This window comes from Ochotona curzoniae, unplaced genomic scaffold (genome assembly GCF_017591425.1).
Source record: "Ochotona curzoniae isolate NIBS_2020 unplaced genomic scaffold, NIBS_Ocur_1.0 scaffold_4505, whole genome shotgun sequence".
Lineage (NCBI taxonomy): Eukaryota > Metazoa > Chordata > Mammalia > Lagomorpha > Ochotonidae > Ochotona > Ochotona curzoniae.
Genome location: NW_024467118.1, coordinates 7500993 through 7528485, shown reverse-complemented (window position 1 = coordinate 7528485; position 27493 = coordinate 7500993). Strand labels below are relative to the sequence as shown.

General features: G+C 47.7%; 1 protein-coding gene across 1 annotated transcript; it reads right to left on the bottom strand.

Annotated features, from left to right (window-relative positions):
- Positions 1 to 1886: 1886 nt before the first annotated feature.
- BST1 (bone marrow stromal cell antigen 1) lies at positions 1887 to 27208 on the bottom strand. Its single transcript, XM_040966107.1, has 10 exons — positions 26770 to 27208; positions 25183 to 25309; positions 23903 to 24038; positions 21273 to 21355; positions 18295 to 18371; positions 17911 to 18003; positions 14005 to 14091; positions 10623 to 10682; positions 1994 to 2094; positions 1887 to 1937 (listed from the first exon to the last, which is right to left on the bottom strand). The coding sequence occupies exons 1-9, from the start codon at positions 26943 to 26945 to the stop codon at positions 1995 to 1997; spliced, it is 939 nt and encodes a 312-aa protein (XP_040822041.1). The 5' UTR covers positions 26946 to 27208; the 3' UTR covers positions 1887 to 1937; position 1994.
- Between the last annotated feature and the right edge of the window lie 285 nt (positions 27209 to 27493).

Sequence of the window (27493 nt, the reverse complement as noted above, 5' to 3'; positions counted from 1 at the left end):
AGACCAGATGGCCAAGGATCCTGGGGGTGGGGGAGTGGTCCTGAGGATGAGGGCAACGCAAACAGCTCAGCTGGATGATCCCAGCTCAGTGCTGCCGGCCTCCCCATCCAGGCACACACCGATGGCTACCCAAGGAACATCCAGTCATTCCACTACAGGACAGGCCTCCTCGGGTTGTATTGCTTTAACAGCCTCACTTTACAAAGCCTGTTTTCTTAAACATTCTGAGTTTGACTTGACTCCCAATCCCTGCTCGTCCCCCCACACCCTGGGGTGTCTGGGTATGTGCTGGGTGTGGGAGCTGGGGAGCATGTCATGCGTGACTCAGTCACTGGTGGCTGTGGTGGTGGTGGAGTGAGTGTACTGACAGCATGGTCGTGTAGCCTGGTTTCTTCTGCCAGAGCCGAGACAGCCCCAGGACTGAGGACCCCACAGGGGAGGGGTCATGGGGGAAGACGGAGAGGAACTGAGTGAGGCAGAGAAGGCTGGTGAAGGAGGTGTTGGACAGAGGTGTGCTCAGCACGAGTCGGAAAGGACCTGAAGCTGCAGACACGCAGCCTGCGTGATGAACAGCAGACCCTGCGGTCTCCCAGCTAGGCTTGCCGCTGAATCCTTGCTGCAGCTTCCACAGAAACAGTAAAAATGAGACATCTGGAAGGCTGCTCTCAAAGACGATGGACAGCAGAGTCAGGAGGACATAAAACTGAACTCAGAGATACAGGGTTGAGGGCACCATTGCCCAGGGCCGCCTCACAACAGGACAAGATGTCTCAGAGTGCCAGGCCACCTGGTCTGCCCCCCTCCCTGGCAGAGAGCTACAGGGCCCCCTGGCAACAGGACAGGAGCGGCCAGGCCACCTGCTGGCCCCTGGGAACCAGAGTCAGCACACTCTTCCACTTAACCACACACGCTTGCTTCCGGTGCCCCGGGACAGAGAGCACGTGGTGTCGGGGCAGGGCTCTGGGTTTGGCTTCTTTCCTGAAGGAGAACCTGGGGTGCTTCTAGGTGCCACATGTACGTGGGTGTGTCTGCACGTGTCTGTGTCTCTTATTACTATAATGTGTGTTCACTGGAGAAAATCTGGAAAATATCAAAAGTTAAAGATCAAATCCCTGACAAGACCGTTAATCAGAGATGACTTGTTGCTTTTCATTTATTTACAATACTTGTGTGTCATATACACGCTCATAAGAGAAATATTACATTTGCATAATACTTTAGACAACTGGATTATATAATGAAATTTAGATCCTGCCTCTCCCCTTGCCATAGATATTCTGCAGCGTGAACAGCGCAGACAGCGCCTGGGGCATGGGGCCCTTCCCTCACTGTGAGCAACCAGGAAATGAGCATCTTACATATAAACTTCTACATACCACAAAGTGATCCATTCATATACAATGCATAAATCCACAAACTATCATAAAAGCATTTCAGAATTTAGGAAACTATAGAAAAGATAAGATACAGTTTTATTAAAATCTTATAAAAATATTTGATTGTATAAAATCACATAATGACTTGGATTTGTTCAATGGTTTGTTCCATTATAGAAAAAACATGGTAAATAGAACTAGATTAATTAGTTTATCTCTAAGTGCCATTTCAGGACATGCTTTCCCTAGAAAGTAGCTTCCGGACACTGTGGGACCATCTGGAGCGATGAGCTGGGCCGGTGGGCAGAGCTGAGCGTGGCGCTGTGGTCAGGGGCAGAGCTGAACGTGGCGCTGTGGTCAGGGGCAGAGCTGAACGTGGCGCTGCGGTCAGGTGCCTGCAGCCAAGGCCAGCAGGGTCGGGCAGAGCTGAGCGTGGCGCTGCGGTCAGGGGCAGAGCTGAGCGTGGCGCTGTGGTCAGGCGCCCGCAGCCAAGGCCAGCAGGGTCGGGCAGAGCTGAGCGTGGCGCTGCGGTCAGGGGCAGAGCTGAGCGTGGCGCTGTGGTCAGGCACCCGCAGCCAAGGCCAGCAGGGTCGGGCAGAGCTGAGCGTGGCGCTGTGGTCAGGCACCCGCAGCCAAGGCCAGCAGGGTCGCAGCGAGCAGGGTGACACTTTGATCTGCAGGAAGAGATGAGATGCCTCTCCGAGCAGACACTGCCGCCCTGCAAATTTTAGAAAGGCCAAAAATAATATTAATAAGAAGTCAGTATTGGTATCGAGTCCCTATTTTCAAAACACACGTGCACACAGACTATAACAGCAAATAGTACGCGAAGTTACAAAGCAACAATCAAGTCCCCAGTGCCCATTCCCGCTCTCCATCGAGAAGCACTGTCGCAATGCCAGTCGGCCTTCCAGGAACGCGATGCACGCGCCAAGTGAGCACAGGGGACTCTTGGCTTTGGCTTCGTGTAAGTGCAGCTTCTTTCCCTACCTGACCCAGGGACCCTCCACTGTGGCACGTGTGAAGTGAATTCCTTCTTCCCATGGGTAAATCCGCGTTATACAGATGCACAGTGCTGACCGCGAGCCCTAATATCAAGAGGAATTCTACATCAAGGGTTTAGCTGGCGCAGAAAATCCGCCTGACAGAAAATACTGACACACAGTCTGGCCAAACAGGAACACTGTTCATAGACAGTAATGTTTGACTGCTGCGCTTTTTTGAAACAGATTACTGATTTTTTTTTTTTTATATAGTCCTTGGTGCCCGTACTGATGGTCCTTGGTGAGGATCCAGGAGTCTTCAGGGTTGGGATACAAGCTTCCTCCTGTCCCCCTGCTCCATTCTGAGCCACGTCCCCCACTCTGTACATATGACCTCCTGTTGAGAGGTTGCCAGGATTGCCCTTGATTCCCGCTGTATGTCTTTATAGTTTTGCTACTGTCTAATGCTGATTCAAGACTGTTGTCTATAAGTTATCTGTTATGTTCTTGATAGGTTATACTTCACGTCTTCCGCACACATTCTAAGGACATGGAAGATTTCTCTGCTCTCCCGCCCCATTACCGAGTAGCATAGGGTCTTAAAAGTGTATTAGGTTTTACAATTCTTTGACATAGATCATAAGCAGTCTGACTCACATTGATTGTTGGTTCATTGGTCACATCACAATATCTTATTGCATGGATACAGGCTGTTTGAGGTTAAAGTAGTATTACACTATTCAGGTACTATTTTCAGATTGACATCCTTTCATCTCATATTAAGGCAAACCTGCGGTATTTAACCTTTTGGGATTGGTTCATTTCTCTTAGCATAATGGCTTCCAGTTGGGCCCATTCGGTCACAAAAAACTGCATTTTTTTTTTTTAATAGCTGAGTAGTATTCGATGGAATAGATGAACCATAGCTCTCTTATGCAGTCTTCTGTTGATGGGCATTTCGGCTGCTTCCAATTTTTTGAAATATTTTTTAAAGTCTAAAGTTTATTTATTTATCATATACACAAGTCTTGTGTGAGAACTGAGAAAATGTTATTTACATAAATAAAATTTTAAATAGCAATTCAAACTCAGAAATTCCATTATCTAATGTTGGTTTGCAAATAATACCAAAAACACTTGACTACTAGCCAGTTCTTTTTGAAAAATAATTTCTACTGCAATAAAGAGAACGGATTTCATGTGTTGCACAGATACAAGACTATTCTGAAAAGTTTCAAGCTACCTTTAAAGTGTGGTTTGGCACATAAACTTGTGTTAGAGCGCCACCTGCTGGACATGTGTCACAATTGCACTTCAGTTAATTCACAGCCAACTCAGCAAAATTGCTAATTTTGTTTTAAATAACAACATAAAGATATGTTTATTTTATTTTAATCTACACATAGTAACTTTATGTGTTTCAATATCTATATACAACATGTAATTTAGGGATAGTTGGCGCACCCAGCCACTCAAGTATTTACTGCTCCTTTATGTTAGGGATATTCAAAACCCTCCCACTGGCTGTTTTGAAACAGACGTTAAGAACGCAACAGAGAGCTAAGCAAGCAGTCATGAGAGCCTGCCTGCATCCTTCCTAGTCTCCATCTTCCGGACAGGTAGCCAGGGTTTGGACAGCCCTTCAGAGCAGCCCCATCACGTACATCCGTCTTTGTGCTCAAACAGAAACGCGCAGCGATGTCCGTGTTCTAACCACGTCACTGTCACATTCTCATCTGAAAGCGTTCCTCGTTGATGTGAGGTTGTCCTGGACGGTAGCTTTTTTAATGCACTATTTGCAGTTATTTGGTTTCAAAAAATCATATTTTAAAAATTGTACAGATTCTTAAAAACCTAACTTTCCTGTACACATTTCTGTTTAACTCATGAATTGCTTTGTGCTTGAAAAACTAACAAAAGCATATACTTTTTTTTTTTAAGATTTATTTATTTTTATTGGAAGGTCAGATATACAGAGAGGAGGAGAGACAGAGAGGAAGATCTTCTGTCCGATGATTCACTCCCCAAGCGACCACAATGCCCGGTGCTGCGCCAATCTGGAGCCAGGAACTTCCTCCAGGTCTCCCATGTGGGTGCAGGGTCCCAAGTCGTTCGGCCATCCTTGACTGCTTTTCCAGGCCACACTCAGGGAGCTGAATGGGAAGTGGAGCTGCTGGGATTAGAACCCGCGCCCATATGGGATCCCAGAGCATTCAAGGCGAGGACTTTAGCCACTAGGCCACCGCACCGGGCCCCAAAAGCACATACTTTTCAAAACTTTTTTTTTTATATTTGAACTGAGACTTACAGAAGGAAACAGACACAGAAAGCCCCATCTGTGGACTCCCCAAATGCTGCCAAGAGCTGTGTGTGGGCAGAGAGGCTGGCTGCAGGGACAGGGGAGGCGGCAGGGACGGGGGAGGATGGGAAGGAGTTCAGTCTAGGTCTTCCATATGTGTGGCAGGAATCGAACTACTTGAGCCGCCAGCTGCATTAGCTGGAAGCTGGCATCAGGAGCTAGAGCCACCAAGCAGACCCAGGCCCCCCGACCCAGGTCACGGCTGTCCTTAGCACTAGGCCAGACACCTTCCCTCTCTTCACATTGCCTTAATTCCTTTGAATGTTCTAGGGCCATTATTCTAGGTTAAATCATGTTACATTTAAAATGTTACATTTAAAATATTTTGAAATGATATTATTTTTAAAGTATTTGTTGATGTATCATTCGAAAAACAGATTTAGAGAGAGAAGGAGAGAGAGTTTCCATTGACTGGCTCACTCCCCAGGTGGCCCCAAACGGCCACTGGCTCATTCTCCAAATGGCTCCTGGCTGACCCGAAGCCAGCAGCCAGCAGCTTCTTCTGGGTCTCCCCCGTGTTTGCATATTAAAAGTGTACTCCACAGATTAATACACCTGTACCAGCGAAAGCCTGTGGAGAGGGTGGTGCCCCCACGGCCACGGCGAGAGATCTGACGGTCAGCCCCCGACACTCCCTGACAGACTGCGTCCTTCTTTCAGTAATGTCTGCCTTCCGTGCCCACCGATCCTGCAGATGTGCCCAACACCGTAACAGATAAACGCGGCACACTGCAGTACAGGCACGTAAGGTTGCCGTCCGTCACACAGATGGTTCATGGAACCGCTCCTCATCGCTGTGTCTTGGATGGCGACATTCTACTCCATCCGTAAGCACACCCACTGATGTAGCCACACACCTGTCAGCGGATAATAAGGTCCAGTTGCCAATGTTCCAGTTCTGTAAATAATGTCCTGGAAAGCATATCTGCAGCAGATTTTAAATAATTTCTTTAGGAAAGAGTACCAAAAGTATCCTACGGCTTGACTTGGCTCAAAGAGTATGAATATTTTTATAATTTCTGACACATATGGCCAATTGCTTTCCCAAAGCACCTTAGCAATTTACAGTGACACTAGACACTAAATAACATCTCCAAAAGATGTCCTGTCATTGTGTCCCCAGGAAGCTGGTAAATGATGATTCAAGGGCCCGGAGGCATGGCCTAGTGGCTAAGGACCTCACCTTGAATGCTCCGGGATCCCATATGGGCGCGGGTTCTAATCCCAGCAGCTCCATTTCCCATCCAGTTTTCTGCTTGTGGCCTGGGAAAGCAGTCGAGGACGGCCCAAGGCCTTGGGACTCTGCATCCACATGGGAGACCTCGAGAAAGAGGTTCTCGGTTCCCGGCTTCAGGTTGGCGCAATATCAGCCATTGAGCTCACTTGGGGAGTGAATCACTGGACGGAAGATCTTCCTCTCTGTCTCTCCTCCTCTCTGTATATCTGACTTTGTAATAAAAAATAAATAAATCTTAAAAAAAAAGAAAAGATAATTGAAGCACTCCGTGAGGAGTCCCAGGCTGAGCTCCCGGGCCAGGATTTTGGCCTGAATCAGGACAGTATGCACCTCTCAGGACAGAGGCAATCGCGCGTTCCTTTGTTCACTCACTGACTGGTGTTAACATGCTTGGTTTCTGACGATGCAGCAGTAGGCGAGCAGCACTGGCCCAGGCCCTGCCCTTCCAGAGCCCACATCTGAACAAGTGAGACTCCGGCAGAAAAAGGCAGTGAGAAGACAAGCAGGAAATACTTGAGCAGCACGAGGGAGGGGCGTGCAGAGCTGCAGCCCCCAAACTGGTTTTCCTACTTACAACTTGCTGAATTCTGCATGTGGTGCAAGGATAAAATAAAAAGGGATTTCAGGGTAAAACCTGAAGGGATAGGAAAAGAAGGCAGACAGCGTGGGAAGTATCATTGAGCTCTTACATCTGTACTTAGGAAATAGAAGAAATTGGCTCACCTATGTGAAGAAAATATACTTTTATAAAAACAGCCTAAAATGGGCCTAGTGCAGTAGCTTAGTGGCTAAAGTCCTTGACTTTCACGCGCCGGATGACCCAAGACCTTGGGATCCTGCACCCACATGGGAGACCCGGAAGAGGCTCCTGGCTTTGGATCGGCTTGGCTCCAGACGTGGCAGCCTCTTGGGGAGTGAATCACCGGACGGAAGATCTTCCCATCTCTTCTCCTGTCTGTATATCTGACTTTCCAATAAAACAAATTAATAAATAAAATAATAAAACCAGCCTAAAGTGATGGCTTCCGGTGAGAGGAAGTTGGTGACATTTTCAGAGAGGGAATGAGAAGCCAGCAGGCCGGGCTGGCAGCAGGGGAATCTGGAGGGCTGCGAGAATCAGGAATGTGAGGGCAGACTTCGTTTTCAGAACAGCAGGTCCATACACTATGCCTTAAGTGTTATCTGGGATCTCAGGCCCGCATGCCAGATTCACAGAGCGGGGCCAGCAGAGTGGGGCCAGCAAAGCGGGGGCAGCAGAGCGGGGCAGCAGGGCAGGGCAGCAAGGCGGGGCCAGCAGAGCGGAAAGCAGAGCGGGGCCAGCAGAGCGGGGCAGCAGAGCGGGGGCAGCAGATCGGGGGCAGCAGGGCGGGGCAGCAAAGCGGGGGCAGCAGGGCGGGGGCAGCAGAGCGGGGCCAGCAGAGTGGGGCCAGCAAAGCGGGGGCAGCAGAGCGGGGGCAGCAGAGCGAGGGCAGCAGGGCGGGGCAGCAGGGCAGGGCAGCAGCTCAGATCATCACCAAACCTTGGGCTGCCAGCGCACACCCTGTGACTGGCATGTCGTGTTTACTCCTTTCAAGTGCTTAACCCGCAAACCTGCACACGTCAGCTGGCCACAGCGGGAAGGCAGCAATGCGATGCGCACAGCATCCACAGACTCAACTAAAATTCGAGGGTTGGATTAATTTCCTTTTGGAAATATATCAAAATTTGGCCAAATAAGGACAGCATTGTAGCATAGCAACTAAGCTTCTACTGGCATCCCATACGGGTATTATTCCTGTCCTGGCTGATCAGCTTTCAGTCCACTCCCCGATAACGTGCCTGAAAAAGCAACAAAACATGGCCCAAGTGATCGGGTCCCTGTCCCCACATGGAAGGCATGGAAGAAGTTCCTCACTCTGGCTTCAGTCTGACCCAGCCCAGGGTGTTATAGCCATTTACGGAGTGAACCCCTCTCTGTGTAACTCTTTCAAATAAATAAATTAATTAATATATGAATAAATCTTTTTTTTAATTGGCATGGGGCATGGCGCAGTAGCCTAGTGGTTAAAGTCTTCACCTTGCATGCACTAGGATCCCAGGTTCTAATCCCAGTGACCTGGCTTCATATCCAACTCCCTGCTTGTGACCTGGGAAAGCAATCAAGGACAGCCCAAAGCCTTGGGACTCTGCACCCATGTGGGAGACCTGGAGGAAGCTCCTGAAGCCGGGCTCCTGGCTTTGGATCAGCCCCTTGGGGAGTGAACCAACGGATGGAAGACCTTCCTCTCTGTTCCTCCTCCACTCTATACATCTGACTTTCCAATAAAATAAGGTTTGTGGAGTGGATTGGTGAATGGAGGACTCTGTCTCTCCTCCTCTCTGTATATCTTACCTTCTAATGAAAACAAAATAAATCTTTAAAAAAAACAATAAATAAATCTTTTTTTAAAATTGGCAGATTCTGTTATAATTCTAGATTCTGCACATACATCCTTCAGCCATGCAACTCTACTTCTGCTCATGCATCCCACAAATACTTGCATAAGATCTCAAGATTTATACTTTAGCACTATTTATAAAAACAATATCATTATGCAATAGCCTACAGCTAACATTGGCAGTGCAGTCACTGGTACTCTGCGCCAGGACAACACTAGGACAAAGGGCGTTAGCTGGCTGGAAGCGTGACGCCATTATACTGCTAAGTGAAGAGACGCCCACCATGAGCCTGTTGTGCAGCATGACTGCTTCTTGCACCAAAACAAAGAACAAACCAAAATCAAATGAACAGACGTCGGACACTGGTAACGTAAGAGTGACATTTGTGCTTCGAAAACTGAGGTGAAAAGAGGGATCAAATTGTTAAGAGAAATGGCTTTGAAGGCATGGGCATCCCCGGGGTCAGCACTGTGGCACAGTGCGTTCAACCACAGCCAGTGTGCTGGCACTCCATAAGGGTGCTGGTTTGAGTCCTAACCATTTCACACCTGATCCAGCTCTCTGCTAATGGTCTGAGAAGGCAGAAGACGACCCAAATGCTTGAGTGTCTGCCACACACATGGGAGATGTGTAAGAAACTCCTGGCTCCCAGCTTCAGCCTGGCTCAGCTTTGGCTGCTGGGGCCATCTGGGGAATCACCAGATGAAAGACTTCTGCCTGCCTCACTCTCTATTTATCTCTCTCTCTCTCTCCCTCTCTCTCTCTTACTCTGCCTTTCAAATAAATAAATCTTTTTTAAAATGGGCATTCTCTTCTTCACTGCTGTGACTAAATATGGGAGCAACTCAGATACCACCTCTCGGTGCCGGGGTTAAGTCGCAGGCTCGCACAGACCATCACAGCAGTGTCAAGCAGAATGGGGAGCGCCATCAATGGAAGCATTCTCCGTATCTGAGCATGGCAGGCCACGGGTAAGGCAGATGAGGCAGTTCTCTCTGTGCTGGCTCAGCTCACGTGGCATCCACAGTGAGGCAAGCAGTCCACGGGTAAGGGAGATGAGGCAGTTCTCTCTGTGCTGGCTCAGCTCACGTGGCATCCACAGTGAGGCAAGCAGGCCACGGGTAAGGGAGATGAGGCAGTTCTCTCTGTGCTGGCTCAGCTCACGTGGCATCCACAGTGAGGCAAGCAGCAGGAGCTCCTCTTTACAGGTCGAACAACAGTCCACATTCCCTGCATCCATTCATCTCCCAATGGGCAGCTATGCTGTTTCCGTACCTTGACTATTATGGGTAACACCACAACGACAAATACACAGAAACAGAGCATAAAGCAGCGGCCTTCATACAGGGAGAGGGAAGAAGCAATGGGAAAGATTTAGGCCAAAGGATTCAAAACAGCAGACGTGTGAGACAAGCTTAGAGATCTAATGCACAACATGAAGATTAAGGTTAATGTAAAGGAACTGAATGACAAAAATAGAGAATGGAGAGTTATTCACTGTCTCTATCATTTTTTTAATTCTGAATTTTGTCCGATGCAAACATGTTACTGCTTCAATAAATTAACTGGAAATTTTAATTAAAGCTAAGAAGCAAATGTTGGGTTGGTTTTGTGGCATAGTGGGTAAAGCCACCTCCTGCAATGCCAGCATCCCATGTGGTGTCATGTTTGAGCTGGGGCTGCTCCACTTCCAACCTAACTTCCTGTTAATAGCCTGGGAAAACAGCAGAAGAAGCCAAGTGTTTGGCCCTGAGACCCACATAGGAAACCAGGCACGAAGCTTCTGGCTCCTGGCTTCTGCAGGTTCAGCTCCGACTGTTGCAGCCATGTGGGGAGTGAACAGGTGGATGTGGGGTCGCTCACTCACTATTTCTCCCTCTCTATCTGTAATTCTGGCTTTCAAATAAATATATCTTTAGGGAAAAAAAGAAAGACAAAGGTATGAATAGATATTTTTAAAGCAAAATGGCATAAATGTTAAAAATGCTGATGCTGCCAAAGTAAGCGCTACACAACAGAGGGTCCCGCCTCCTGAGCTCCGCAGCACCCCGCAGATCTGCTTGACCTGCTCCTGCCGGGAGCTCAGAGAGCAGGAGCGAGGCCCAGTGCAGACTGGGAAGCAGGATCCTGACTCAGTGATTCAGGGTTTGTATGTAAAATCATACTGCAATTCACCCAGGTGCCATGATACTGTGGACTGGTTATCTTGGAAGGAAAAAAAGGAAATGTGGCTTAAGGCATTTACTTACGAATTTAAGGCGCAGTCAGGATGAGAGCTGTGGTCCACACACATTAAGAGTTTCACCGGCCTACAGAGAGAAAACAGTGAGGGGATTGTTCAAACCATTATCATTTATCAAACATGTATGATATGTGGCAGTCCCGGAGACACAAACTCTCTGCTCTTGAAAAATTACACAAACCTTTTATGTTCAAAATATTTGCCAGCATTACTAAGCACTTACTCCATGCCAAGAAATGAGACTATGTGTTTTACATCTAGCAGGTCACTTAATATAGCGGGAAATGGCAACGTACTATTTTCATGTGCAATTTGCAACTGAGACCACTGGTTCTCAAAGCACTCGGTTCTGGAGTTGAACTTTTCAGGCTGAGCCTGAGCCTGTGGTCTCTTCTGTATGCAGGAGTGACTTTGGAAAAAATCTTTGATGAATACTTTGGACTGAAGGTTGGACCTGAGACATGTGGGTGATGCGAGTGTTCAGGCTTCCGTGGAACAAGCTCAACTGATGTGAGGGCAAGGGCAGCCTGAGCAGAGAGAGGAGAGCAGTGCCAGGAAAGGGGACCACACCAGCCGGGCAGTTAGGTAGGAGGCAGTCAGACAGGGTGGCCACAGGGGACTCCGGATGAACAGGACAGTCACGCTGTCTACTCTGCACCTGGCTACCTGATCCCCTCTGGTCTTGCCCACTGTTTGGTAAAATCTACTCGTGCACATACAGGTGGTTTCTGTGAGAGTCGTGTGCTGTTCCAAGCCCTCCTCTCAGTGCGACTTCATACAGAACCAGCAGAAAACAGCGAGCGGGAAAGAGAGGCAATGAAATCCAGCCCCGCTCAAATTTGCCAGTCTGGATCGGGGAGAACTCTCCGCTGGCCAGGACAGAAGGAAAGGCCGCCTGATTTTTGACAGCCAGGTTCTTACATCTTGGTTGAGTTTGATTTGTTAACTTTTGTCACTTTCCTATATCATATATTTTATTAGATGCTCTTGTATCCCAAGGAACAATGCCCAAAAGCAAACAACAACAACAAAATCCTCTTTAAGACAGAAAGAACCTAAGGATAGTAGTTAGGGGAAACTGAGCCAGGCTTGGATGAGAAGATATGAGAACAGTCCTGTGGCCGTCTTGGATGAAGGGAAACGGACAAGCCCAGAGAGGAGGGTATACAGGCTATAACCCAGGGTACCCGTGAAGGGCAGGCACTCTTCGCCCTCCAGCCTGACAACTACTACCAGAACTATCAGCTGCTGATGAGAGAAGATCCTTTTGAACTAGAACAAAGTAGCCGTAAATATGGTAATTCAGCCAGAATTTCATCCACTATTGAGAGATTTTAGAGTAAAAATTCCTTTTATAAACAGTTTTAGGGCTAGAGTGCTGTGGCATGGCACATTAAGCTGTCTCTTTCAGTGCCAGCATCAAATCTGGACACCAGTTTGAATCCCAGCTTCTTCACTTCCAATCCAGTTCCTTGCAAATGCATTTGGGAAAGCGGTAGAGGCCCTGGGCCCTGCCACCCACATGGGAGACCAAGAAGCTCCAGGTCCCCAGCGTGGTTGGCCTACTCCCAGCCAGCCATTACGAACAAGCAGATGAGCAATTCTCTCTCTCTCTTTCTCTCTCCATTTCCATTTTTCCTTCTGTGTGTAACTCTGCCTTTCAAGTAAAATAAAATAAATCTTTATTTTTTTTTCAGGTAGGGTTAGAAAGGAAGGAAGGAGGAACATGGTAATGAAGGATACAGCCTGTGCAGCTGGGTTCAAAATTCAGCCAGTGACTGAGTGCGAGCCTTGTGCACCGAGTTAACCTGTCCATCTATAAAATCTTATCTTTACATAGCAGAAAAGACAAAACAAGCTGGTGAATTCATCCGGAGAGTGGCCACTACGGGCGTGGTGACAGAGAGGAGGCTCTGGGTGCCGCTCGAGCTGTGTGTTGTCTGAGTATTCCTGCGTGCACACCCCAAACTTCTGAACATTCTTCCACATGCACTTAGGGCTTGGTTATTTCTCCATGCATAATTTACAGTGCAAGAGAGGGTATCTGTTTTATGGCAAAAAGGGGATGATAACATCTAATTTTTGGGTTCTTGAGAACAGTAAAACAGTGTAAGAAAAATGGCATGGGAACGTTTTGAAGGGCTTCATCTGTTGAGGGGTTGTGGGGTGGGAGATGGTGGTCCTCCTTTCACAGGGTTTGCTCATCCTGTGGAACTTTCAGGAAGACAGAAGGTGGCCCAGCAAGTAGGAAGCCCATTGGTGTTGGGAAAGAAGATGCTAACGGAGCGTCCACCTTGTTACACCCACAAACATTCAATAAGCAAGCTAGTTCTTGCAGTGACGAACTCAAGCCCCTCAGGAATGAACAGGCCCACAGACAGGGGCCCGGCAGAGAGGGGTGGAAGCAGAAAGTCAGGGTCCCGGAGAGGTCTAACAACTATCCCAGGGATTCCCTCAGGTTTATCCAAATTCCCAAGAAGCAGAAAGGCCACCAAGTGATTCCTGAGTGTAAGAACATAAAGCACTCAGCCCATATCGCACTCCATACAGGGCAGCTATTATTATGGTCAAGAGGTATCTGTCTGTAAGCATCTCAGTCAAGTTCCCAACTCTGGCCCCTGACTCCAGCTTCCTGCTACTGCAGACTCCAGGACACAGCATTAATAGCTCAAGTAATTGGGTTGCTGCCACCGACATGAGAGATCTAGACTGAGTTCCTGGCTTCCCGTCTAGGCCATGCCCAACTCACCACCACTTAGACATTCACGAGGTGGGCCAGTAGATGAAAGCTCTCACTCTCCATGTTTCCAATAAACAAACAAAAAAATACGATTAAAAAAGAAACTGGACATGAGCAACTGGTTAAGTGCTGTGCTGCATGTAATTTAAATATCATTTAAATGGACTTAATACAAGTGATGAGGGCCCAGGAAGAACTCCAAGAAGAAGGCAACCCCCTAGCTTCACATCCAGTGACAACTCAGAAGACACAGGGCCTTCGAGTCCGATAACAGAAAAACCCCCTCCCAGCTAGCTGTGCAGTGACGTTCCTGCAGCTCACACTAGGGTCCCTGGGTCTGAGCCTCAGCTGTGCTAAGGTCACAGTATGCTGCTAAGGCACACACTGGCGGCAGGGCCCACATCAAAGATGCAGAGTGAGTTAACTGGCATCTGACTTCAGCTTGATCCAGCCCTGGCCACGGTGGGAACTCTCTCTTCCTCTCAAATACACGAATTATAAATAAACAAATCTTTGAAAGCAAAAGTACCTGTCCCCACCAACACACACACACACACACACACACACACACACACACACACACACACACACACACTCCAAACCAACATTCCACCGTTGAGCTTGCACAGTGATTACAGGCAGCACCTACAGGTAGTCGTTAACACAGCTGTACTGGAACCCCAAGGCCTTCAGTCTGTCCTCCAGGATTTTCACAGTGCCCTCTCCACAGGATTCCCTAGGACATAAAAAATCCATTTTTAAAATAAGTGAGAGGAGGAGAAGATTAAAATTTCTTCTGACCACATGTGTGCCCAGACATTCCTAACCTCAGAGGGAACATGACCAAGTGAGGGAAGGCATCTGGCCCAGAAGCAGGGAAGCCTGCAGTGTCCGGAACGGGGCTCCCAGGACACAGCATCAAGTCTGAAGTGGTGAGGGCCACACACACGGGGGGTGGGGGAGTGGCTCACGGCAGCTGCACGTACACCGTGTCTGCCTCAGCGAAGAACCACCTCAACACGATGTATCTGTGTCGTGACCCAGGGATCTGGCCAACACTATCACCAACTTGTATAACCGACGGTACACTCGTTTTTAAACCTTACATAACAACAAAACAGGCCAACTGAAAAGAAATATCCTAGACAATGCAAATAAACAAAAGAAATAAAGTATCACAGAGCTCAACTCCCTACAGTTGGTTGCTGCTAATGTTTTCAAGCAAGGTCATCCTTCCTGTCTAGTTTTCTTTTCCACACTTTGCTCTCCACAGTCAACTACAGTCCAAACATTAAATGGAAGAATTACAAAATAATCAAGTCACAGGTTTTGAATCGGGCGGTGTTCTAAGAAACATGATGAAATCCCACACAGCCCTCTGGGGTTTTCAGATGAGACACCTGCTGGTGCAGCTTACCCATGCTGCGGACACAGCTGCCCATCAGTCATCTCAGGACCTGGTTAGGAGACTGGCGGCCAGAAATCCCAGTGCTTATGTTCAAATACACCTCACGGCTCCCAGATACAAGAGCAGCGACGCTGACAATTTGGATACACCCAAGAAAAGCCATCAAGTGACACCATTGGGTGCAAAGGTGAAAGTTCTCTAAGGAGAAAATGCTGTTGGTGTGCTAGGCTGTTACCGTGTTGCACACACACACGCGCCATTTTTCATTTTTGCATGATCTCCTTTGCAAAACATAAACAGACCATAACTCAGGCAACCAGCCACTGATCCTCACATTTCAACTTGACTTACACTGCAGCAGCCCATGCTTGAACTTCATTTTCGCACAGGTTCTTAATTGTTTCTTAGGCATCCATTCCTGCAGGTAAGTTCTCTGGCTTTGCGGCTTTGGACCCACCTTCAGGCTCCTCATACACATTGTCCTGTGGCACCCAGGTGACGTGTGAGAGCATCCTTTTCCCACACTCTCATCCACACTGGTTCATGCCCTCCTGATGGGCACAATTAGGTGGAGAGGACTGATAAAAGCAGACAGGGGTGGACACGACGCTGTCATCCGTGATTAGCAGGCAGCGTGTGCCTCTGGCAGTGGCACCGTGCCCGAACTCACCTGGGATGGGAAGGTGCTGCTGAGCAGGGCCTGTGCTACAGAACTGACAGAGAGGGAGTGCAGGCAAGAAGTGGGCAATCCGAAGAAGTGTCCGTAGCAGCAGAACTCCAGCCAGGAATGGGAGGGGCAAAATGTCGAGTTACAGCAGGTCATGGGCCTTCCCACTCTGCCAACTCTGGGTCACTACTCAGGAGGGCTGACTGCAGACGGGGTGCCTGGACCCTGAGCTGCCCGTGGCTTATGCCACCACGTCTTTAAAGGAATGCAGCCACAGGAGGCGCAGTACAATCAGGTATTAGCCATGGTTTTTAGCACTTTGCCAACCACGGCTTGTGACCCACGTAGACAGCCCAACTGTCACAATATGGAGCAGCTCATTACAGTGTCACTTCATTTTTTTGTGACATCAGCACCTAATATAATATAATGTTATCAACTGCAAGAAGTACTTCAAAAGTTCATGGAAACAGAATTAAAAGGTAAATTTATCTGGTTAAAAAAAAAAAACCATTGAACTTTGTGCGTTCAAGGAGTCTTCAAATATTCATGTGAAACTGGCTGTTATGAAAAAAAACTTCATGGATTTCAAAATTATTTGCACTAAAGTAAACTTTCTTTTAACTCTATTTTCTTACTTAATTTTTAAGTAATCTTAAGTAGTCCTCATGTATTCTTGTTAATCTGTGAGCAGCCCCAGACTCCGCTTTCTTGGCTCGAGACCTGTGACTGTAGCTTGTGGCTCCGGTGCATAGCCAGGCGTGCAGATCCTTTTTGTAACCTCTCCTGCACACAGCACGAAGGCTACAATGCCACTGAACTAGTTTCCTTCTGTCACTAAAAGCATGTTCAAAAGACAAGCTTTCCTTGATAACAAGTAAACAACACAACAAGTATAATTTGTCTTCCAGAAAGGGAGACACAGCTCTTAGGATAACTTAGGTAATAAGTGGTTTCAGGCTTACTATAAGCTGGTTTACATATACATATTTATTTATTTGAAAGGCAGAGTTACAGAAACAGAAAAGAAACAGGGGTGAGGTGAGAGAGCTCTTCCATTTATTGGTTCGCTCCCCAGTTGGCTGCGATGACTAGAGCCACACCACAGGGAAGCCAGAAGCCAAGAGCGTCAGCCCATCCCACCATGTGGGTGAAGGGGCCCAGGCCCTGAGCCTTCTTGCACTGCTTTCTCAGGGACACTATCAGGGAGTTGGATCTAATGTGGAGCAGCCAAGACTCGAACCAACGCCCATACAGGGTGCAGTTGCTATAAGATGGTGGTTTTACCTACTGTGCCACAGTGCCAGTCTCCTGTCCAAAAGGTAAACTTTTGTCCAAGAGACATACAGTGAAATTTAAATAATATCTATTGCTCACAAGACAGGAAAAAGTACTCCCATTATGTGGCAAGTCTTAGAGGGTTCTGGGGGCTGGCAACGGGAATTTATTGAAATTGTCCTGGACACACTTTCAAGGACACAGGGACACCTTAAGGTGGAAAGATGACATCAACCCCCTAAGGAACAAGGCGCCAGCTTGCCTGCGAAGCTGATTCAGCAGCCTGTATTTAACTAGGTTAGGGGCTCCTTGGCTTGTCTCTGAACAAATGGATTTACTTTTTTGAAACTGCATTTGTGCCAACAATACCCTTCTTCAGAGTGTTTTTGAGAAGTCAGAGTTTAAACTTGAATTAATATGTAAACCCAAGTGGTTTCCCAGAAAACAAAGGTCTTAAATGGTGTTGGCTTGGTCAATAATGTGGGACCCAGTTGTGCAGCTGGTTCTCCAAAGACAATGTCTTCAGCAGAGAGCTCCTGGCTTGGTGCCCAGAACTCTGCCAACAGCTTTCAGGCTTCAAATAACCACCAAGAGAAACTGACTTTGATCCGCACAGATGTCTAAGATCCTCACATCCCCAAGCTGCCCAGGGAACTCAACAATCACCATTGTCTCTGGCTGAGTTCTCTCCCTGACTAATGTCTTTCCCACAATGTAAAGCCTGTGTCTTTCTCAACCGAAGACCTTAGCAGCAGAGGCGACCACGGTCGACACTGTGGTACAGTGGGGGAGGCCATACCCTGCCATGCCAGCATCCCACATGGGCAGCAGTTCAAGTGCTGGCTGTTCCACTTCTGATCCAGCTCCCTGCCAATGCACCAGTCATAACAGCAGGAAATGGCCCAAGTGCTTGGGCCTCTGCACTCATATTAGATAACAGAAAGAAGCTCCTGGCTCCTGGCCTCAGTCTGGCTTGCAGTCTTTTGGGGAGTAAACAGCAGATGCAGGATTGATATTGTTTCTATCTCCTTCCCCTCCTTCTCTGTAATAACCATGCCTTTCAAATCAATAAAATAAATACTTTACTTAAAAAGCAGAGAAGACATCATTTCTCCAAAACTGAGAAATGTGAACTCTTGATCATATCATACCCAAGAAAAGCACAGCTGTTTTTTACCATCATGGGTAGTAACATAACTTACACTTTGGGTAACCCAATATCGTGCATGACCCAGATCTCAATTCGTGTGATTTTATCCTTCTGGAGGTATGGAATTTCAAAATCTGCAAAAAAACTGAGACAGAGGGAGGATATTTTTAAAGTCCTAAAACAACACAATAATTTGTTGCACATTATTTCACTCTATTTATATATTAGTTTTTGACAAAGTTTTTGGGGATGTTTATTATCTTTTGATTTTAGGTTGCTTATTTCATTTATGTAATTATCAGTTGTTAATGGATAAACTATACATGGCTCTGGTCACCTGCACCTACAAGAGGAAGCATCAGAGGGTGGTTAGAACCACTCTCCTTGGCCTCCATTCCAAACAACTGAGCAGTGGGTGTGTTGATGCAGTTCTTACCCTTTGACGGGAAAGGCTCCTTTGGGCTCTGAACCGTTAAGCATCACATAGATTACCCCAGAACTATCCGTGGAATACTGCCAAAAAAAAAAAAACACAAGCATTTTGAGCAACTAAGACATATCATTTTTCTGCTATGAAATGAAATTTTTAATGGACAATTTCCAGTACCTGTGAGGATAGGGTAAAATTAGTATATTCTATGGCTTGGAGGGATGTAAGCGGGCTGACTTTGGGAAGCAAAGCTTCAAAATGTTGAAAAATTATATCCAGCATTTCTGTGTCTGGAATAGCACGTGATGACACTACAGCAAAGTAGGTTAAGGCAGAAGAAGACACATCAGCATCCCAAATGAGTGGGCACTGGTTGGGGCCCCAGCTGCTCCACTTCCAGTCCGACTTCCTGATAATGTGTTTGGAAAAAAAGCAGAGGGTGGCCTGAGTGCCTGGACCTCTGCTACTGCATGGGAATCCCAAAGAGAATTCCAGACTCCTGGCTTTGCCCTGGCCTAGCCCTAGTCACTGGGGTCATTAGGAAAGTGAGTCAGCAGATGACACATTCTCTCTCTCTCACTCTCTCTCTCTCTCTCTTCTCTGTCCTCTCTCTCTCCAGTTCAAATGAATAAGAAAATCTTTGGAGAAAAAAAGATGGCACTAAGCATGCAGCACTGCTTCATCACTATACAAACAGAAGCCAGTGCACACCGCCAAGTCCACGGAGGTTCTGCTTCTGTCTTCTCATCCTAACAATCACATTGAGCAAGTGTCCCCATCTGCACAGTTGCTGGTTTTCAGGGAGGCAAAAAGGGAAATAACAGGCTTTTTATTTTAAATATGTATATTTATTTAAAAGGGTGACAAGAAGAGAAAGAGAATGGGGACGATATGTCCCGTTCATCCCTCCTCTGGTTCATTCACAAATGATTCTGATCTACGTGAGTCCAAGGCCAGCAGCCAGGAACTCTATTGGGTTTCCTATGTAGGTGGAAGGGACCCAAGTACTCAGCCCATCACCCAATGCTTTCCCAGGTACCTTCCATCAGAAGTGGGGCAGCAGGTGCTTAAATCAGTGCTCTGATGTGATGCTGATGCTCTAAGTAGCCTCTTCCTCACTGTACCATAACGGTGGCCCTACAGACCAATTCTTCAAGGCTTCCACTCAGAAGTCACACATGTCATCCTTCCTCACATGTGCCAGTGTGAGCACATGTAATGAAAAGAAACAGGGGACTCAGGAAAAGGTAAGAAAAGAAGACCACGGTACTGCACACAAAGATGTGTATCATCGTTGGGGTCCGTGTGAAGAGTATTGTTCCATTGCAGGCAGATCTGCAAGGAACTTCCCACTGTTTGGCAGGGCACGATGGACAGGGCACATCTCTACAACCACCTGAATGCAGCCCCACCTTCTTTTTTTTTTAAGATTTATTTTTATTATTTTTTTATTGGAAAGGCAGATATGCAGAGAGGAGAGACAGAGAGGAAAATCTTCCATCCGATGATTCACTCCCCAAGTAACTGCAATGGCCGATGCTATGCCGATCCGAAGCCAGGAGCCTCTTCCGGGTCTCCCACACGGGTGCAGGGTCCCAAAGCTTTGGGCCGTCCTTGACTGCTTTCCCAGGCCACAGGCAGGGAGCTGGAAAGGAAGCGGGGCTGCCAGGATAGAACCGGTGCCCATATGGGATCCTGGGCGTGCAAGGCAAGGACCTTAACCACTGCGCCACCGCGCCGGGCCCCCCACCTTCTTTTGCATGGACGCTGGACCACCCTGCGGAAGAATTCTAACCCATCCAGGCATTGTTTGCTACTGTGAGGCTGGCCTTTCACTCAATGTGAGCTTGGAGGTTAATGTCAATAATAACATCTTGCAAAAGGGCCTTCTATTATTCCTACTGTCTTGGCTGTCCCCATTGACCTTATGCTAACCAAAGGACCTGTATTTAGGGTTTCATTCTTTCCTCATTCTTTAGGTTCCCCTTTTCTTTGTGATACAAGATTGGGTTGTAGGATAAGAATTGTAGCAGGAATTTCTATTGTTTTTAGGTAAAACAAATGGCAGAATTATCCTTAGAAACACCCACTTGACCATGACGTAAAAAGTCTGAGCCAGAGTTTGACTGATTTTGTATAAATAAAGCGGACAGCTTTCATGCACTGTCCATTATGATCATGAAATCCTAGTGGTCTGTCTTTCCACCTTTCTTTCCTCTTTGCGCCTCATCCACGCACCCTTCGTGAGTTCCGAACAAAGCTGGAGATGGAATCCGGCATATCATTGTTCATAATATGCATAGCCTATTAGAGGTGACCTGACTTCACTCAGCAATAAAATGTCCCTTTAATTTGAAATATTAATAATAATAATATAGGAGAAATAAGGACTTATAATATATCCTCACCAATGGCCTGACCATTTACTAAATATTTCCTCTGTGCCAAACACTACATTAAATATGAGCATTCTGGGCCCGGCGCGGTGGCGCAAGTGGTTAAGGTCCTCCCGGGATCCCATATGGGCGCCGGTTCTAATCCCGGCGGCCCCTCTTCCTTTCCAGCTCCCTGCTTGTGGCCTGGGAGAGCAGTCAAGGACGGCCCAAAGCTTTGGGACCCTGCACCCGCGTGGGAGACCCGGAAGAGGCTCCTGGCTTCGGATCAGCATAGTATCGGCGGTTGCGCTCACTTGGGGAGTGAATCATCGGATGGAAGATGTTCCTCTCTGTCTCTCCTCTTCTCTCTGTATATCCGCCTTTCCAATAAAAAATAAAATAAATCTTTATAAAAAAAATATGAGCATTCTATATCCTTAAACTCTCACAGCTTTGTGAAGCAGAGAATGAGCCAGGATGTGTGAACACAGACAACGAGGCGCGGTGAAGTGACGCCATCACTGAGCATCCTCGTCTCTGGCCGCTCAGTCCTGTGTCCCAGGGCCCCACACACGCCCGGCCCCTGAGAACCACCACTGCCCGGGCTACCTGGATGGATGCCCTTTTCCAGTAGGAGTCCACAGGATTGTTCTCACAGTCTTCTGAGGAAGGGCAGGATTCATAATCAAGTCCTAAGGGGAGAAATGCACAGATCTCAGTCCCGAGATTCTAAGATATTTTCTGCAATCGCAAAACGTACTGAGCCCGAGCTCACCGCAGCATGTGCGTGTCTTACTAGCCCAGGCCCCACCTCCGTGAAGCAAAGGCATTTGCCCTTTTGCTCAGCACAGTGAGAGGAAGGCAGACTACCAGCAGAACACTGAGCGACTGTATGCTAACTGGGTTGTTTCTCAGCTGGAGCTCTGGGAAAGTGACATCTAAGAAGCCACAAGCAAAGGAGTAGCTTTGCTTTACAGGGAGAATATCCAATTGTTAGTCCTAGGCTTAAAAGTAAACATAAGAAAAACAGATCAAGAAATTGGTATTCCTTAACCAGCCAAATGGAAATTTTACAGTTAAAAGTATATGTTAAGGGCCCAGCACGGTGGCGCAGCGGTTAAGGTCCTCACCTTGCACCCCCGGGATCCCATATGGGCGCCGGTTCTAATCCCGGCAGCCCTGCTTCCCTTCCAGCTCCCTGCCTGTGGCCCGGGAAAGCAGTTGAGGATGGCCCAAGGCTTTGGGACCCTGCACCCGCGTGGGAGACCCGGAAGAAATTCCGTGTTCCTGGCATCGGATTGACTCAACTCTGGCCATTGCAGCCACTTGGGGAGTGAACCAGCAGACAGAAGATCTTCCTCTCTGTCTCTCCTCTCTTTATATCTGCCTTTCCAATAAAAAAATAATAATAATAATAAAAATAAAAATAAATCTTTTAAAAAAAAGTATGTTAAAATACATTAAAATTTTTTAAATTAAGGATACAATTCAGTAAATTGGTGGGATAGGAAATGTGCTTATAATTGACTTCACACAGAAAGGAGAAAAAGTCAACTGAAAAGTCATTCCAGCAAGTGTTCCCAACAGCACAGTCGTGTACTGCCTGGAGGAACACTGTGTTGCAGCGGCAGTGCAAATGTGCTGACACGCATATGTCACATACATCTTTCTAGATCAGTAACTCCAAGACCCCAACATCACTGTTAAGAGACCCTGTGGTATTCTAAGCTATGAACACTTCAATAAGCAAGCTGATCCAAACTATGGGTCCTCACTTCCTCCTTAAACGAAGATCTCTGATAGGATGGCACAAAGAAAAACCAGAGGAAAAATAACCTATGCTTTTCTGGAAAACTCTTAACTGTCTTCATACTCTTTCCATCACTTCTTCCCTCCATTCCCCCAACCCCCAGCAGGCTAAACAAACTGAGGCTTCCTGGTCACTCTCTACCAGACCAATGGTCAAGACCCCTATGACCTGCACCTGACAATACCTCCTGTCTTAACTCACAGGAGAGTGACTCCTCACGAAGTCCAGTGCTACCTGGCCCTCCTTGATTCCTCCGGCCTCACAGCCACTCCTCTCCCCATCACTCACTACCTGCCTCCAGAGCCATTGATCAAATACAGCAGACCCACTCACACCTGTGTTTGCACTTACTGTTGTCCCTCTCAGGAGATGCTCTCTCTCTCATTTGTTCAGATCCTTGCTCAAATAATAATTGGTCGTTGAGGTTTCCCCATAGCACTTAGGTAAAACTGAGACACTTCCCTTTGTCCTGACACCAGGTATCTCCTATCCTTTTTCACTATTTTATATCCATAGACCTTATAGTCTTGGGACAGATTATATATATTCTACTTGCCTGTTTATCTCCCTTCCGTAAGGATGGGGTACCATTTTCTTGGTTCATTCTCAGCGTTGTTTCCACTGTCTTGAAGAGCAGAGCCTGACACCTGGTAGGTACTCTATGAATTGCACTTAGGTGCACAAATGGATGGAATAAGCAGGAGACATGCAAGGTGAATTCTTAGAGTGCATCTTCCATGCAGCCTTCTCAGGTCTGCCCGGTGCTCTGGCAAGGCTGCTGCGCTGTAGCACCCAGTCCTTCCTGCTGCAGGGCACTCCGCATTCCTGGAGAAGCCCCTCCAAGGCTAGAAGCTCCCTAAAGGCAGAGAGGATGGAGTCACCAACCCCTAGCTCCTAGCTGGATGATCAGGAGTGCTTTCAGTACTGTCAGGCCAGCTCTTGCAGTTTTCATCTTGAAATATCTGAGCAGTCTTTAATATCACAGGCTTTGGAATCTACTAGAACATGGGCAGATTTTGATCCTAACACTTGCACTCTTGGCTTCTCTACTCTGGGAAATGAGAATAGTAGTTACGTTGCCCGACTATACTGTGCATACTATATACCACTGAACACTGCCTCAATTTCCTCATTTGTCCATAGAGATTTTGATAGTATTTTACAGGTCTATTATTACGGTGGCTCAAGTGCAGTAGTGCATATAAAGTGCTCAGGTTGATCCACAGCGAAAGATAAGTGCTGCCTATCCATAACATGATTTGTTCTTACCACCTGGAGGATTCTGCCCGGGCTGGGTGCAGGGGTGCGGGGGACGAGGAGTGGATGACACAGTGCTTCTGCCGGTCCATCTGCAAGTTTCTGTCACCAGTGCTAGGTGCAGGGCAAGTAAGAGCTCTTACTTTTCTTGTGATTTGTGTGCAAATCTTACCAGAGGCATTTTTCTGTCTACACCAGCTCAAGAAGTCACCGACTCTGCCATACAGAACATCGCACAGGGGCATAAGGCGACGGGCTTTCTCCGAAAAGCTCATCACAAGCAGATGGTTATTTTCCCAGAACAGGGACTAAGGAAAAATAAAATAAAAATTTAATATGGAATAAAATCAAATTTTGAAAGCACACCATCATCAATCAAGTCAAACAACCAATTTATTTTTCTTTTAATTAAAAAAAAAGAGAGGGAGAAAGTGAAAACTGAGAAAAAGAGACCGAAGGAGCAAGCACTGCATCCACTGGTTCACTCTGTAATGCTCAGCAGGGCTGAGCCAGGAGCTGATTCCAGGGCGCCCACCCAAGTGGCAGGAATCCTCCTGCCATCAGGTGGGCCATCAGCATCCCCTTCCAAGGGCTTTAGAAGCAGGAAGTGGAGTCAGGAGCCAGAGCTAGAAAATGGTATGAGGAACTTCAATATGAAATATTAACACACAACAGAAAAACTGGATCAAGAATGATCATGCTAGGCAGGCTGTGGCACAGCAAGTTAAGCCACTGTGTGGGATGCCCACATTCCATTTTGAAGTATAGGTTCAAGTTCCATCAGCTCCCCTTCTGATCCAGCTTCCTGTTAATGCATCCTACGAGGACAAAGAACGATGGCTCAGGTACTTGGGTCCCCTGTCACCCATGTGGGAGCTTGGACAGAATTCCAAACTCCTGACTTTGGCTTGGTTCAGTCCTGCTGTTTTGAGAATTTAGGTAGTGAACCAACTGTTACAAGGACACACCTCTCTCTCTCTTTTTCTTTGTGTGTGTGTGTGTGTGCGTGTTAGAGAGAGAGAGCTAGAGAGAGATTCTCCCATTCTTTCAACTGGATGAAAATTAATATACTCTTTTAAACAGGATGACTATCAGAGAATTAAAAATGATACCTTTCTTTAAATTCAACTATTTTATGTAGATTTATTTCCATTTGATCAGATCTTAGAGTACAGACTGACTATAAACATCATTTTCTTAAAGAAATTAGGCACTGGATAATCTGAAGGCATTAGAAGGGAGATTGGTCCGCTGGGAGGATATTGAGACTGAGTTCTTTAAGCGCCAAGGGAGGCTAATCGGAAGCGGCCTGAAGAGGCCCATCCCTGGCATGCCCTGAAGGCTTCCAGATGAGGCCAGGCAGGTTGCAAAAGGGCCTTCCCCCTCGGCAGGCAGGAGCCCTGGAACTGCTGCAGGCTGCAGTACATGCAGCCCACCTAGCACTGCCGTTACCTTGTCTCTGGGAAGCGCATGCTTGGAGAGGTTAATGAACAGGTCGTAGTCTGAGGGGAGCACAGAGCAGGGATCCTTGTCCAGCACCACTTTAAAGGCTTCCCAGATGGCCGTGCAGTTCTTCTCCCTGTATGATAGAACACAGTCAGAAACAAACCACAACATGACAGAAACAAACCACGTGTCAGTCAGACACAAACCACAACATGACAATGAGGCACTTCCTCTCTTCCAGGGGCTTTACCAGTGGTTTTGTCATCTGTTGATTCAGCAGATCAAAGAACACTAAACAAAACACAACACACACACACACTCACACACACACATCATGGCTCAAGGGACAGAGTTAGAAACTGGACACTGGGGCCGACCTCGTAATGCAGCAGATTCACCATGCTACAGCAGCATCTTTTATGAGGTCAGATTTGAGTCCCAGCTGCCCAAGCTAGCTCCTGGCTAAGGCGCCCAGAAAAGCAGGGGAGATGGCCTCAGTGCTTGGTCCCTGTGCTTATACGGGGACCCAGACGAAGTTCCAGGATTCTGGCTCCAGCTTGGCCCATATATGGCTGCTGCAGCCACCGGGGGAATGATCCAGTGAATGGAAGATTGATCTCTGTGTATATCTCCCTGTTTCTCTGAAACACTGGCTTTCAAATAAACAAATGCATCTAAGGGAGGGGAGGAGAGATAAGATGGAAAGAAGGAAAGAGGGACGGAATGAAGGAGGGAAGGAGAGAATGAAGGGAGAGAGGAAGGAAAGAAGGAAGGGTGAGAGGGAGAGAGGCAAGTGCTGAGTAGAATGGCCCAAATTTGAAATATTTATTTATTATTGGAAAGTCAGTTACATAAAGGAGGAGAGACAGAGAGGAAGATCCTCTGTCCACTGGTTCACTGCCCAGGTGGCTACAATGGCCAGAGCTGAGCTGATCCTGTGCCAGGAGAGGCAGAAGCTTCTTCCAGATCTCCCATGCAGGTGCAGGGTCCCAAGGCCTCGGGGTTGTCCTCCACTGTTTCCCCAGGCCACAGAGCTGGATGGGAAGTGGGGCCCCGCTGGGATTAGAACCAGCACCTATAAGGGACCCTGGTTCATGCAAGGCAAAGACTTTAGCCACTAAGCTACCATGCTGGGCTGCGAGGACTCAGCCTTTAAATGTCCTCTTAGATTATAAGAACTGATATTTAACTTCCCTTAGGACCTGAATTCAAGAAACTCCAAATGGAGCCCACATCCAGGGATCTGAGGGCTCTAAGCCTGTGCTGGCAGGCAACGGGCCATCGCCGGCGCTCACCTCAAACTTACCTCAGCTGTAGACTGATATCCGATATCCCATTTCCGCAACTCACCTTCACTGCCCCTAGACACAGCGCCCCCCTCGGCTACGCAGCAGCTACAGCCCTCCACTGCGCTGCTCACTTCCGGGTCCCCATCTCTACAGAGCTCTCTTCCTTTAGAACTCCGACACAAACACATCTTGGCCCCCATCCCATCTTCAGGACCGGTTCCCCCTCCCCAGACCCTCTGAGGTTTTCGCCAGTTTCCCCTTCTTCGTCAGTCCCGCCCCTCCCCGCCTAGCCCCAGGCGCTCACCGCTCTTCTGGGCTCAGCAGCTGCGAGCTGTACTCGTCGCAACGACCCAGGAAGATGCTCTCCAGGTTCGGGCTGGTGCCCTCCCCGTGCCACTGCGCGCCCGCCACGCCCGCATCCAACAGCAGCAGCAGCAGCAGCCATAGCAGCCACCACGTCGCGCGGCCCTGGGCGGCCATCTAGATGACTGAGTCCTCCAGCTGCCAGACTCCGGGTCTCCTCCCAATTCCTTCCCTGAGGCTCAGCTCCCAAACCTCAGGGTTCCGGCCCTTACCACCCTCGATCCCTCTTCCCGCCGTCCTTCCTCCAGCAGTTCCACAGGAGTTCAGGACAGCCAGCCAGTCTGCTGATTAGGGCAGGCAGGTACAATGATCAGTGTTCAGGCATCTGTGCATCTCCGACACGGGCCAAGGAGAAGTGGCTTTCCGGAAACAACCACCAAATGTTGTCACTGGGTGGCACCTACTCTGCAGGTATGATGCTCATTTACTTTGACCACGCTCCCAGTGAGTTTGTAATTGCCCTCTTAGAAGGAAGTGAAAGAACTTGTCTAGGATAATAATCTCTGCCACTGATAAGTGGAAAATCAGAGAGCCAAGGTGAACAGGATTCCACGTGGAGGGCCAAGTCCTTGATCCCTGCACTAAGGATTTCTAGAAAGGTGGAGTGCCTGGCAGGAACTTGATAAAGATAGGTGCCCAGGATTCCTCACTAGATTGGTACTGTA

Coding starts and splice junctions, on each gene's coding strand:
- BST1 (XM_040966107.1), bottom strand. CDS start 26,945: ATGGCCGCCCAGGGCCGCGCGACGTGGTGGCTGCTATGGCTGCTGCTG. Junction 10,683..14,004: donor AGCTGTGTTAACGACTACCT/GTAGGTGCTGCC, acceptor TTCTCTCTGTAG/GCCGGTGAAACTCTTAATGT. Junction 2,095..10,622: donor CCTGACTGCGCCTTAAATTC/GTAAGTAAATGC, acceptor TAAAATTTGCAG/GGCGGCAGTGTCTGCTCGGA.